The sequence below is a fragment of the Corythoichthys intestinalis genome, chromosome 4, assembly GCF_030265065.1.
Source record: "Corythoichthys intestinalis isolate RoL2023-P3 chromosome 4, ASM3026506v1, whole genome shotgun sequence".
Classification (NCBI taxonomy): Eukaryota; Metazoa; Chordata; class Actinopteri; order Syngnathiformes; family Syngnathidae; genus Corythoichthys; species Corythoichthys intestinalis.
The window spans coordinates 20033291-20047909 of NC_080398.1; the positions used below are offsets into that span (position 1 = coordinate 20033291).

General features: G+C 38.4%; 1 protein-coding gene across 6 annotated transcripts in view; it reads left to right on the forward strand.

Annotated features, from left to right (window-relative positions):
- arnt (aryl hydrocarbon receptor nuclear translocator) overlaps positions 1-14619 on the forward strand; it is a 35473-nt gene that overhangs the window by 2824 nt on the left and 18030 nt on the right. For 3 of the 6 annotated variants that reach the window (XM_057833973.1, XM_057833974.1, XM_057833977.1), the window contains exons 3-13: positions 1400-1438; positions 1530-1577; positions 2698-2745; positions 3249-3462; positions 7856-8069; positions 8149-8251; positions 8327-8392; positions 8494-8579; positions 8662-8738; positions 9024-9158; positions 9234-9308. In XM_057833973.1, the coding sequence (XP_057689956.1) occupies positions 1400-1438; positions 1530-1577; positions 2698-2745; positions 3249-3462; positions 7856-8069; positions 8149-8251; positions 8327-8392; positions 8494-8579; positions 8662-8738; positions 9024-9158; positions 9234-9308 (1105 nt within the window). The remainder of the gene's footprint in view (positions 1-1399; positions 1439-1529; positions 1578-2697; positions 2746-3248; positions 3463-7855; positions 8070-8148; positions 8252-8326; positions 8393-8493; positions 8580-8661; positions 8739-9023; positions 9159-9233; positions 9309-14619) is intronic. The other 3 variants (XM_057833975.1, XM_057833976.1, XM_057833978.1) reach the window with 1 other exon arrangement.

Sequence of the window (14619 nt, forward strand, 5' to 3'; positions counted from 1 at the left end):
ACTTTGAGAAGTATGGGCTCAATAAGAAGAAATGGTAATATTTACTTCAAATAAATGGAATAATCGGACCCATTAATCTGTAACCTAGTGTTTAACACTCAAAACATTTGACTAGATTTAAGAAAAATTATCAGATTAAGACGTTTTTAATTTGCAGTGTAAAAGTTAGTGTAAATCAATACAGATTTATCTTGCATTCATCATTTAGCCTATCCATTAATTAGGTTCATATTCGTGAGAAATGTAACCCTGACCCCCGCTGACCCAATCTGTTTGGTCTTATTAATGTCCCTTCCCCAGAAAACATGCAGGTTATGCTGTTATAGCGTCCCTACCCATATTGAGACCAGACCTATGCCATTGACTGATAGTAATCACTTGTTTTTCATGTTTAAGTGTCTTCCAGTTGGCAATTTTTTTTCAGCACCTTTGACTTTAGAGCAGGGGTCCCCAACCTTTTTTGCACCACAGACCGGTGTTATTTGGGTCTTTTTTTTCACGGACCGGTGTTTTGACAAATTTTGCAACCCATCAAAAATTGCAACGATGCAGTTCTGCGCATGCACGTAACGTTAAACATAGTAGCAAAATGCGCAAATGCAGCGATTCCAAAGTAAACACTACAAACTTTCTGGATAGAAAGGAATATTAACTTATGTTTGCTCATGGAAGGACTTGTAGAAAAGTTCTCCTCAGATTCACCCTGCCATGTAAGCTGCCCACAACAGTCGTTAAACATTAATTAAGAAGCCCGCTTCACAAAGATACGATGTTGGAAATTGTAGCAAGGTTTGCAATGCTCTTGTCGCGATGTCAGGATATTCCAGAATGACTTTAATCCAGAACCTCGGTAGAGTTGTTGTCTCAAATGTACGTTTAATAAGGTCGCCGTCATTTGCGATCTCTCTGTTTATTCACAAACGGGTCACGAATCCACTCCTTCGCAGTTCGTGGGTCTTCGAGGTTGTAGGCCCGTCAGGTGCCCTTTTCGCCGTAAAAATATCTCCAAAGACGTCTGTTTTCCAGTTATCTTCGCTCGTGTGGGGGCTAATTATTTCCGGGAACAAATGTGCTGCGCCCGCGGCCTAGTAATACGTTATTATCGAGGACAAGCGCACATAGATATATTATATACACAAACAAGATGTACTGTTAGCAGTCCAATCAATGGACTTCAATGACAACATTTTAATCTATCCTGTAATATTATATCTAGAGTAGACAGAGATATTGGTGTATTAAGCAGGTGCACAGAGTTAATTCGGCCGGAATGCGGTCGTTATTAAAGTATTATTTCTGTGCGGCCCGGTAGCAAATGCGGGTACCGGTACCGGTCCGCGGCCCGGCAGATGGGGACATGTTGCTGCCATTTTACTTATGTCTTGTACTTATATTGCAGACCTGATTTTGACGATGACGAAGGAAACAAGTTGTTCAGGTACTTGACTTTTATCATCACATACATTAGTGCATGTTTTAACGGCGACAGCTACCATCTGATGGTTTTCCATCTGTCTATGTTTTATCAGGTGTGACGATGACACAGGAGGCTCCAATGACAAAGAGCGCTTCGCTAGGTAGGGTGGTGAATTCGGGACACTGTTTGTGTTTTGTTGTTCTCGTTTGTAGCTCCCTCTTATTTTCTTTTTTACCTTTCTTGCAATTGCTTGAGTCAATGTGGAACCTCCATAATTGAACGCCCAATATCACCTTGAGATCAACCCCGTTTTTCTATCAATAGGATTACCTCCTCTGGTGTTTTTCTTTTTTTTTTTAATTATTTTGTGAAGGAATTTCAGAAGTTCTTTGTTTTCAACTGATACCAATGATGGCAAAGAATAAATTACTGATAACTGTAAAAAACAAAATGGTTTACAATTTACGAATTGTAATTTCGAAGCACTGACGAGTTCGGGTGGTATGGGGGAGTTAGCCACACTAAGCCACACGGTTGCTAACCGTTGGATGCTATTGTTTAGCCACAACTGGATTCATTACTATATTACTATTAATCCTTCACACAGCCACTAGAAGCATAAATGTTGTTTAATCGATCTGCAGGCGACCGGGAGATTGAATATTGATTGATTGATGATTTTACAACACTTTACGAGTGTGCACTGGTCCTCATGGAAAACGCAGCGCTGGTTTTCATGGGAAACACCGGCATCCCTAAAATCGACCAAAACTGAAAAGTTACAAAGTGTTGCTTTAAATCATCTTTCTCAATGATATGAAAGGAAATGCCATCAATCTTTAGTTGCGTCCTCCCAAATCAATAAATAATACTTTTAGCGGGATTGATGTATTTATTCTTTGCAGAGGATGACTAATCCAGTGTTTACCTGTGTATTGGTATGTTGTCCATGCACATGCGTTCCTGTGCTGTTTTTGTTTAAACAGCCATTGTTGTAATACAGCCACATTGATGCATGTGTCATGTGTCAGCCTGAAGATAGGAGACTAAAGGATAAGCTTTGTGGTTCTTTTAAATACACATCTAGTAATTGTCCATTTCGATGTTTAGTTAGTTCAAGTTTACAGAGTGTGTCAATCAATTTCTTGAGGCCATAAAAAAAAAGGGGGGGGGCATTTCATTGTTTTGAAAACAAACACATGAGTATAAGGTGAGTACAAGTGCCACTATAATCCTCCTTTTCTGCGGCGTTCGTTTTAGCTGGTTGGTCTCGTTTCCAGGTTTTTGGAAGAGGATCAAAGTTTTGCAGATAAGGAAAAGCTCGCCAGGTATGGCCTGTGCAACAGCAGAAGGTTGTCCTTCCTGCTTGTATACGTATCCAGATTTATTGCACGGATTAATGAAGAACGATACCGTCTTAACCCTTTTGTCGCGACCACAAGCTCACTCGCAACCTTGACAGTGTTCACCAAAGGGTGATCTCTCAATCCCACTTTTTATCATGGGTCACTAACAAATGCACTTTTTCACTTTGGTAATCCCTTGCCTTTTTCTCTTTATTTCTCGCCTTCTCAGACTCTCCTTTCACTCTGTTTCTCTCTATTCGCTCTCTCATTGTCTTGAAAGAGCAAACTTTCTCACCTTTATTTACTCTTTTTTTTTCAAATCACTATTAATTTATTTATATCATTTCAACCTCTTCCTTGGAAACGACCCGCTGACGCATTACGACATTAACTCTGAACTCGTCTCCACGTTGTCCACCCGCCCCATCTTGCTCTCCCTCCTGTCCTATCCACCTCTGCTCTCCTCCCTCATGTTGTCACCTCAGGGAGAACCACAGCGAGATAGAGCGGCGGAGGCGGAACAAGATGACGGCCTACATCACGGAGCTGTCGGACATGGTGCCCACGTGCAGCGCGTTGGCACGGAAGCCTGACAAGCTCACTATCTTGCGAATGGCAGTGTCCCACATGAAGTCACTGAGAGGGAGTGGCAACAGCAACCCAGACGGCTCTTACAAACCATCCTTTCTCACCGACCAGGTAAAGACACAGTTGGAGGGGGCACTAACTCATGATAGTGGTAGGGTTAAGGTTTTATTTTGACTTTATCTGACTACTGTTATCTGTTCCTGTTTGATTTGGTCATCTTCTGAGTCAATCAAAAAGGAAATACCTAGGCAACCACAGAATTACTCAACAGACTAATCATCTTTTGAACATTGAGCCATTTAAGCCTTTTTTCAAGTCAACTTTGAAGGTTAAATATTTTATCAATTTTTTTGCTGACTGATGCTATTACTGGATTGGCCCGAATATAAGACGGTGTTTTTTGCATTGAAATAGGACGGAAAAAGAGGGGGTCGTCTTACAGTATATTCGCGGTCTAGAAATTATACCCATTCACGACACTAGATGACGCCAGATATCATTGAAGCGATGTTCTGTCATGACAGATCTCAGCTACTCTCCCCATTCACGACGCTAGATGGCGCCAGATATCATTGAAGCGATGTTCTGTCATGACAGATCTCCGCTACTTTTTGCATTATTTTATTGCAATGTTTTTCCTTATTCAGATTTGTTTCAGGACTACAGTTACAGTTAGATTTCACTTTGATGGTTAATGCAGTTATTGCAATTTTGTTGTTTTATCACAATAGATAGGTTTATTTACATTTAAAAAAACAGAAGCCATTCATTTATGAATGTGATTGCACTTTAGTTTACATATTTAAAAGTTCAGATATTAAGATTTGAATGAGGCAAAATAACATGCTTTTTCTCTCAAATATATTTTTTATAATCATTTGTGTCGGCTGTACTGTAATTATTTTCTGTATAAAAATTAATTTGGTGTTCAAAAAGTCTTTTTTCCAGTTCAGGATATACCCGGCCGGCCTCCTGCCAGTTGTTAGCTGTATTAGGCTCCGGCACCCCTGCGACCTTCGTTAAGGCTGATTTATGCTTCTGTGTTCCGGTGATGGCGGTGCAACGGCGTAGACGCTACGCCGTCATTGCGGATTCGAAGTTCTGCGTCATGGGAAAGCTTTGCTCTGTAATTCACCACCATGCCACTAGATGAGGATGGCTTTGTCTTTGTAAGGTTTTGGTGGACTCATGTCTGATTTAGTTTTCCTCCGTTCGTTGACAGCAATGGCAACGGAGATGGAACGTGTGTATTTGCAGCTGCAGCTAATCAATATTGAACAACAAATGTTGTTAATACAAATTTTGAATTGTAGGCGACACAGAATACGTTTGCAAATGTTTGAAAACGGTGTTGTTGTTGTGCTGAACCGGAAACAATGTTCTGAGCGGACCTATCACAGTCCTTCTCCGCTCACGTCTTGCACGTTGACGTGACGTGTAGTCAGAATTTTTTGGGAGGTGCACGTCAGGCTGCGGCGTAGGATCGTAAATCGGGTCTGCGTTAACGTCATAGGTCCCCCTTCATTGCTACGCAGGAGCATAAATCAGCCTTTAGGATAGGCGGTTCAGAAGATGGATGAATGAATGATTTTTTTATTGCGTTCCTTTTGGACAGGGATCACAAGCATGTGGCTCAGGGGCCAATTGTGGCTCGCAGGATAATAATTTGCGGCCACCATTTGACATCCAATTGTATGTAGTACTAGTGTTACCTGCACCTATACTACGATGGTCAATAAATAAATAATTTAAGATAAAATGATTGAATGAATTAATTCATGAATAGAATTCATTTTTAAAAAAAATTTCGACCTAATAAAACAAATCGTAATCAATTGGGGAAAAAAAGAAGAAGAAAGACACAAATTCAAATATCATAGCTAAACGTTTTGGCTACCATGGATGGCCATAGACGCCAATCCATTTTAACTGGGATGGACTGGATGCGATTAAATGATTTTCAATATCAATTTCCCTCTTTTACTAACTACCACAACACACATTGTGTGACTTGCATTGGCAATGAATGAGTTAAGCTATTGATAACTTTTGAAAAGATATCCACTGAAGTGACCGCTGTCCCTGAAAGGATTAATGATGCGGAACCAAAGGTGGGTAGTAATGTGTTACATTTACCCCGTTACATTTACTTGAGTAACTTGTTGAGAAAAATGTACTTCTAAGAGTAGTTTCACTAAACCATACTTTTTACTTGAATAGATTTGTGAAGAAAAAACGCTATTCTTACTCCGCTACTTTGGGCGACAGTAGTCGTTACATTTTTCCTCTATTTTACACATTTTAAAAAAATTGTTTTTTTGCTAGAGACGCCCACAGTGGCTCAACCAGTTTCACCAATGAGATGCTGCAAAAATAATCACATGATTCCATTATACCAATCAGACTCCAGCTTGCCTTTCTATGATCACGCCGGCTTGTTCAATCACGTGGCGTCTTAAAAGCACTGTAAATAATTAAATACCATATTGGCCCAAATATGAGACAGCCCTGATTATAAGACGACACCCTCTTTTTCAAGACTCGTTTGAAAAAATACTTTTTGAACACCAAATTAATTTTTATACAGAAAATAATTACAGTACAGCCGACACAAATGATTATAACAATATATTTGAGAGAAAAAGCTTTTTATTTTGCCTCATTCAAATCTTAATATCTGAACATTTAAATATGTAAACTAAAGTGCAATCACATTCGTAAATGAATGGCTTCTGGTTTTTTAAATGTACCGTATTGGCCCGATTATAAGACGGCACTGACTATAAGACGACCCCCTCTTTTTCAAGACTCAAGTTTGAAAAAAAGACTTTTTGAACACCAAATTAATTTTTATACAGAAAATAATTACAGTAAATCGAAACAAATGATTATAACAATATATTTGAGAGAAAAAGCATGTTATTTTGCCTCATTCAAATCTTAATATCTGAACATTTAAATGTGTAAACTAAAGTGCAGTCACATTCGTAAATGAATGGCTTCTGGTTTTTGAAATGTAAATAAACCAATCTATTGTGATAAAACAGCAAAATTGCAATAACTGCATTAACCATTAAAGTGAAGTCTAACCGTAACTGTAGTCTTGAAACAAATCTGAATAAGGAAAAACATTGCAATAAAATAATGCAAACTGGTTAAACTAAAAAGAGTAGCTGAGATCTGTCGTGACAGATCATAGCTTCAATGATATCTGGCGCCATCTAGCGTCGTGAATGGGGATAGTAGCTGAGATCTGTCATGACAGAACATCGCTTCAGTGATATCTGGCGCCATCTAGCGTGAATGGGTATAATGTCTAGACTGCGAATATAAGACGACCCCCTCTTTTTCAGTGTTATTTCAATGCAAAAAACACCATCTTATATTCGGCCCAATACGGGAAATAAACCAGTCTATTGTGATAAAACAACAAAATTGCAATAACTGCATTAACCATCAAAGTGAAGTCTTAACTGGAACTGTAGTTTTGAAACAAATCTGAATAAGGAAAAACATTGCAATAAAATAATGCAAACAGGTTAAACTGGAGAGTAGCTGAGATCTGTAATGACAGAACATCACTTCAATGATATCTGGCGCCATCTAGTGTCGTGAATGGGTATAATGTCTAGACCGCGAAAAAAAGACGACCCCCTATTTTTCAGTCTAATTTCCATGCAAAAAAAACACCGTCTTATATTTGGGCCAATCCGGTATTTGACATATAGAGCCGTCGTCAATATGACTCGAAAGAGCAAATTTTAATCTCGCTCCCAATATTTATTTGGCACCAATTGACCATGGAAAACGGGCGATAGGAAATGTTTTTTCGACTAGAGGGCACTCATGCTCTTTGGATGAATAATGCTTGATATCTGTAGATTTGTTTTTTTTTCGCTGGAATTCATTGTTTTTTGTTATTGTATTTCTTTAGCTTAATGTGATATGTTATAGCACAGTACTGTATAATAATACCAATTCATATAGATAACTTTGGGCTGAGGGAAAAAAATAATATTGTTAAAATAAAATTTAAAAAAATCAAACATCTTAAGCAGTTACTCACAATGTTACTCATTACTTGAGTATTCCTTTCACCAAACATTTTTTTTTTTACTTGTACTGAAAAGTACATTTTTTGAATGACTACTTTTACTTGAGTAATAATATTTTGAAGTAACAGTCTTCATAATTGAGTAAAATTTTTGGCTCCTCTACCCACCTCTGTGCGGAAAAGCCACTAGATGTCTTTATATGAACAGAACAGTAGTTTGATAAATCACCGCATAACACAACCATATGGAGCAAAAATAAAGTGGTGAACACGTTGGCTGCCATTCAGGGTAATCAGCGTGTTCAAATGGATTGGATGTCTTTTTTAATCGAATAATTAAAAAATATCCAAATTCAAGGCATATCATTATCTTGATATAGAATGACCCATATTGTAATTTTTCTTTTCCCTTAACAACCAGCATTATTCCTAATCCTGTTTTGACCACAGGAGCTGAAGCACCTCATCCTGGAGGCCGCCGACGGCTTTCTCTTCGTAGTGTCGTGTGAGACCGGTCGAATTGTTTATGTCTCGGACTCGTTAACGCCTGTCCTCAACCAATCACAGTCCGACTGGCTGGGCTCGTCACTCTACGACCAGCTTCATCCCGATGATACGGAGAAGCTGAGGGAGCAGCTGTCTACGGCGGAGAATAACAACGCAGGTATTTTAAGGAGAAAATGAACAAAAAAAATCATTCTTGTTAAGGGATACTAATTATTTTGGATTTTTGTTCTCAAAAGGACGGATGTTGGACTTAAAAACAGGAACTGTGAAAAAGGAGAGCCAGCAGTCCTCCGCCAGGATGACAATGGGAGCCCGGCGGTCATTCATTTGCCGAATGAGGTGTAATATTAATACGTTGACTTTATATGCCTGAATGCACCTTTTATTAAGCCAGTGGTTTGGTTGGACTTGCAGGTGTGGCACGTGTCCAGTGGAACCAATGTCCATGAACAGACTAAACTTCCTAAGAAATAGAAACAGGTAATTTGAGTCAAGACTGTGAATGATCCCAACTGCAGTATGCTGTGAATTGTATCTGCTGCATTTGACTGTATTTGCTGTTTGTTTTGTATACAATTAAGGAATGGTCTGGGTGCAGCAAAGGACGGCGAGCCTCAGTATGTGGTGGTCCACTGTACAGGATACATTAAGTCCTGGCCGCCTGCGGGTAAAATTGTGCCGTGAATTCTTTCTGATTGGACTTTTTGTTCTACTTGTTGCCATGTGCTTACACAAACACTGTCTTTTAGGTGTGTCCTTATCAGACAGTGAAGCAGACAACACTCAAGGAAGTCGCTATTGTCTCGTTGCCATTGGCAGATTACAGGTTGGAACGCTATCTGTCTACATGTATGACATTGTCTCTAATTAACTCGTTGGCAGTGAATGAGCATGTTACCATGACTACCAAAATTACTTTATGGTCACACTTCAGAATCTTGAGGCTTGCACAATTGCTAGATTTTGAAATCCTTTGTCTGTTATCCGTCACGTAAAACACTGATAAAACTCTTTTGTAAGACTATTACAAAGCTCTTGAATTACACAAATGAATATCAAATGTTGCATCAATAATTGTCCACTCTTTTTCAAATATGACGATCTTCCTTAGGTGACCTGCTGCCCAGGCGATACAGACGTCAACAGTATCAGTGTTCCAGTAGAGTTCATTTCGCGCCATAACTGCCAAGGCATATTCACATTTGTTGACCACCGCTGCGTGGCGGCCGTTAACTACCAGCCACAGGTAAACCCCCACAGGCCCGCAATCTTTTTTGGTGAATATCTGATTAATAAAGGAGTTCACGTTTGTATCTTTTAGGAACTGTTGGGGAAGAATATTCTAGAACTTGCCCATCCAGAGGACCAGGGTTTGCTCCGGGACAGCTTTCAACAGGTGCGAAATAAACATTGTAACCATCGTATGATATCAACTAATTTCAGTTCCTTCAGTTCTCCGTTTAGTTAATTAAAAAAAATACCTAACATGCTTTTATTTTGTTAAATGAAAACAAAAGAACTGGTGTAAATGAATAGAAGCGACCCATTTGGATGATATTTCAATTAAATTTAGCCACAATCACCCCCCCATATATGACTATGATGTCTTTTTGTGGTACTTCTCCTCAGGTTTTAACCCATGTGCACAACTCCCTGGCTTCCTACTGTCCTGTGCCCTTTAGTGTGATTTGTTAAAGGTCACATGTGTGAAACATGACCCAGCAATGTAGTGAAGCATGTATGAATGTTGCACCAGGCAGTTTGCAGCCGTGCTTTGTTTGTGTATGCATTGTTGTGCCATACCCTGCTCTTTATAGCCCCTTTCACACACTCTGAAACACTGGGGAATATCGCCGGATTTCACCGTGCTGCAGTTGTATGTGAAAACAATTTCCCGGGTTGACTAACACGGAGATTACACTGAGATTTCACAGGTCGCGTCTTAGTATAATGTCCGGGACTTTCCCGGGAAGGGGTGTGCGTAAAAGTAGGCGTTAAATTCCTGGGTCACAGCACGATGGCTGATGATGTAAAAATTTCATAGTGGTCCAATCGTCACTTCCTCTCTCTTCGCAGTAAGACGAAAAGCGGTAAACAAACATCACAATTATCAACATAGCAAGCTGGAAATAGCTAAATTAAACTGAAAAGATAACTAAACTAATATTTCTACGGGATCGTAGAGCCAAGGAAGAAAGTCCATCATCCATCTTTGAAAAAGTGTGGTTTAATTTGTTGCCGATTTTATGGTTCGCTACTACGGAAACAAGGTTGTACTTGAAAGCAGAAAACGACGGCGGGAGGCGTTCAAGGGTTTATTAAATACATAAATACACGCGTTTGCAGAAAAAGAGGAATAACACAATGCGTCCGTGACAGTAGGTCGACGTGGATCAATAAAATAAGCGGTAGGCAGAGAGCCGATAAGACAACAAAACAAAACCACCGAGATTCTTCCTTCCCAAGCCAGCGGGACTCTTTCTTCCACCCTTCTCTTGAATCACCTGGGCTTAAATACAGTCTTGATGAGCTTGAATTGGCTGCAGTTTAGACGTCGGGAATGCTCCCTCCCGAACAAAACACGATTTGACTAACATTGTGACAACCGATGCCAACCAAAAATGATGTAATGTCCAGGTTATAAAATCGTGCAAGCAGCCCTCCCCGCACAGAGTGTGCCAGTGGGCAACACTGGACAAGTCTGAAAGTGTCCAACCCGCGTCATTCTCGGGACATCCCTACATGCGTGAAAGAAATGACGCGAGTAAAACCCGCGTCACCTTTCACGGGAATTTACCCGGATATGTGTGTGTAAAGGTTTAAAGTAGGGCTGTCAAACGATTAAAAATTTTAATCGAGTTAATTACAGCTTAAACATTAATTAATCGTACTTAATCGCAATTCAAACCATCTCTAAAATATGCCATATTTTCATGTAAATTATTGTTGGAATGGAAAGATAATACACACGACGGATATATACATACAACATACTGTACATCAGTACTGTATTTGTTTATTGTAACAATAAATCCACAAATGGCATTATTAACATTCTTTCTGTTAAAGTGATCCACGGATAGAAAGACTTGTAGTTCTTAAACGATAAATGTTATAGTTACAAGTTATAGTAATTTTATATTAAAACCCCTCTTCATGTTTTCGTTTTAATAAAATTTGTAAAATTTTCAATCAAAAGTAGAGTTAATATAATAATAATAAGAATAAAAATAACAATAATTAAAATAGAGTGAAAAGTTTTACGTGTACTTTGCATAGCTAAATTGATATGGAATGCCAGTTTATTTAGCATTGTTGTTTAACAGTGTGTCAGAATAGGGCCTCATTACTCTTGACTGAAGTGCTTTTCTTTTTGAGAACATTTTTTTTTTTTTTTTTGAGAGAGATAGGAATATTATTTTTGTTGTGCTTTCACTAAACGATACTTATGTTTGTTGTGAAGGAGAAGCTTATGCCAATAAACGGCGCGCCTGTGTCCACTCGCCTTTACTGTATAACATATACAGTGGGGAGAACAAGTATTTGATATACTGCCAAAACCCATTGGCAGTGTATCAAATACTTGTTCTCCCCACTGTACCTGTACATATCTTACCCAAAATAAAACAAGAGACACATAATTGCCACTAAAAGAAAGAAAACTTACCGAAATATGTGTGGAGCACAAATAGCAATTTGCATTGCATTGTGAATACAGCATAAACGTCTCACAACTACTAATTCTCCCACGTTTAGAAGACATAACATGAGTATGGAACGGCGCGCCCCCAAGCGGCCGGTGGCATTCTCTTCACTCTTAATGTCCATAAACGGCCTCATTGTAATGTTTGAGGCAATATGCCAGCGGGTGCGTTAATTGCGTCAAACATTTTAACGTGATTAATTTAAAAAATTAATTAACGCCTGTTAACGCGATAATTTTGACAGCCCTAGTTTAAAGATGTAAGAAGGACAGACCTGATCCTGGAGTACCTTGAGAGAACACAACTATAGGCGTTGGACAAAATAATGGAAACACCTAACATTTTGGTATCATAATCATTGAACATAATTGTTAAAGAATGGCATGAGGAGCATTCTAATGAAGTTGAGCATCTCATATGGCCGACACAATCCCCAGACCTGAACTTAATTGAGCATTTATGGTCAGTTTTAGAGATTCAATTAAGATGCCGATTTCCAGCGCCATCATCAGAGTATTCTAATTGAAGAATGTCTTAAAATTCCTTTGGAAACAATTCACAAGTTGTATGAATTAGGCATGTGCCAGTAGGTCACATATTTGCAAATTGGAAACCTAACATTTATATGTTAAAAAATAAAATAACACAAAAATAAATAAATATTTTAAATAAAATTGAAATAATTTAGGGCTGTCAAAATTATCGCGTTAACGGGCGGTAATTTTTTAAATTAATCTTGTTAAAGTATTTGACGCAATTAACACACAAATGCCCCGCTCAAACAGATTAAAATGACAGCAAAGTGAAATGTGTACTTGTTGTGTTTTTCGGAGTTTTATCGCCCTCTGCTGGCGCTTTGGTGAGACTGATTTTATAGGCTTCAGCACCCATGAGCATTGTGTAAGCAATTATTGACATCAATGGTGGGCTACTAGTTTATTTTTTGATTGAAAATTTTACAAATTTTAAAACGAAAACATTAAGAGGGGATTTAATATAAAATTTCTATAACTTTTTCTAACATTTATCTTTTAAGAACTACAAGTCTTTCTATCCATTGATCGCTTTAACAGAATGTTAATAATGGTAATGCCATCTTGTTGATTTGTTATAATAAACAAATATAGTACTTATGTACCGTATGTTGAAAATATATATCCATCTTGTGTCTTATCTTTCCATTCCAACAATAATTTACAGAAAAATATGGCATATTTTATGGATGGTTTGAATTGCGAATAATTGCAATTAATTACGATTAATTAATTTTTAAGCTGTAATTAACTCGATTAAAAATTGTAATCGTTTGACACCCCTAAAATAAATAGAACTTATAGACTCAACCCACAGCTCAAGTTGCGAAACAATATAACAAAAATAATTATTTTCCATAAAAAGTAAAAACACTTCTAAATAAAATTTAAAATATATGTATATCATGCACTTCACTGACTTTAAAGCTCCATCTCAACATTTTTAGAGGCTTGCTCATTTTCTACATATTTCTCTCTCTGTCCAAGTTAGGATGCAGGAATGTGAGTATTTTCGCCTTTTCTGGGTTAATATACCACTACTACTATTAATATTAATTAGTTTAATATTAATGGCGAGCGAGAGTTAAGAGACGCAGCGCGTGTGTATGACTCCTGTATCATTATTCACACATTATACACATAAACCCCCACACCCTCTCCCAACACAGAAAGTCGCCAGAGAAAAAAACACCACAGGGTGTATTATGAAAATGTTATTTTGAACAGATGTTTACAATGGTGGAAGACTTTACAAAAGTACCCTTATCGTGAGGTTAGTGAGGAAAAAAGTTAGCCGTCTTGGCATGCCAACTAGCCACTTCAATAGCCTTGTTAACAGGCTTACGTTATAGTACTTGTTTTAACGTCTGTAGACACATGAAACACACTAGGAGTAAACTCTTGTAGCTGGTGGGAAATGTTCATGACTGCGTTTACCGTTTACTTACCTTCAATTTTGTGTAAAGTGACGAATGATGGTCACGTTAATGTGAAATTATGTTGGAGGTGAACGTTGGCTGTCCTTCGTCTAAGCGCGGCGGTCTGTTTCTTTTCGGTAGCCAAAATACTCCCATACTAGACTAGAGGGGTTTTTGAAAAAGCTCAGGTGTAGTTTTTCAACAGCAATAGCAGTGTCACCGACAGAGCAACAACCCAAGGGGTGAGCGCTGCCGCTCCAAGCCATTTCTCGCTGCATTTTGGGGTCATAAAAAATAGCTAATACCATACTACAGTATGACGGAAAATGTTAGTGGTTTTGAAACTGTGACGTTTTCATACCACGGTAAACCTTGAAACCCAGGTCAAGGGCGTACGTTTGCATAGGGACGGTAGGGACATGACACTACCAACATTTCAGGATGCTCAAATTGTCCCCACCAACCTTTAAGCAACCTTATTTGTATTATATAATGACTTTAGTTATATAGGTAATTTAAAATGTCCTGCCAAATGGTATAAGGATAGAATTGACCCTACCATTATAAAGTGATTTTCATTATGTTCACTTACATTTACGTCTTTTGACTTGCTAAATGTGCCAGTCCATTTTTTTCCCTTAAACGCACGTTTGATTGGCTGATGACTTGACCCCCCACCCCCCAACACATGCACTCACAGCCCTCACAAAATTGCAAAATCTCGACAACATGCCACCTCCTCCGCCCCCTTCGAATTTTTTTCCGACCGCTAGCAGTCGCAGCCACTGTAAGTAATGTAAAAAGAAATCAATGTTGTGGAGGTGGGGAACACACTACTAATTTTGCGACTAAAAGTCCGACCACAGAGTTAACATTAAACTGTGTGAATTTGCTAACCTTCAAAATACAAGTAGGAAGCTGTTAACTTTTATTCGACTTACTAAACTTTTGTTTTTGTTGATCTCTGACTACGAAGTTTTTTCACTTATATTTAATTTCTTTATTTAGACACACAATGTTGAGTGGTCTTAAGACAAATGTTTATTTTATAT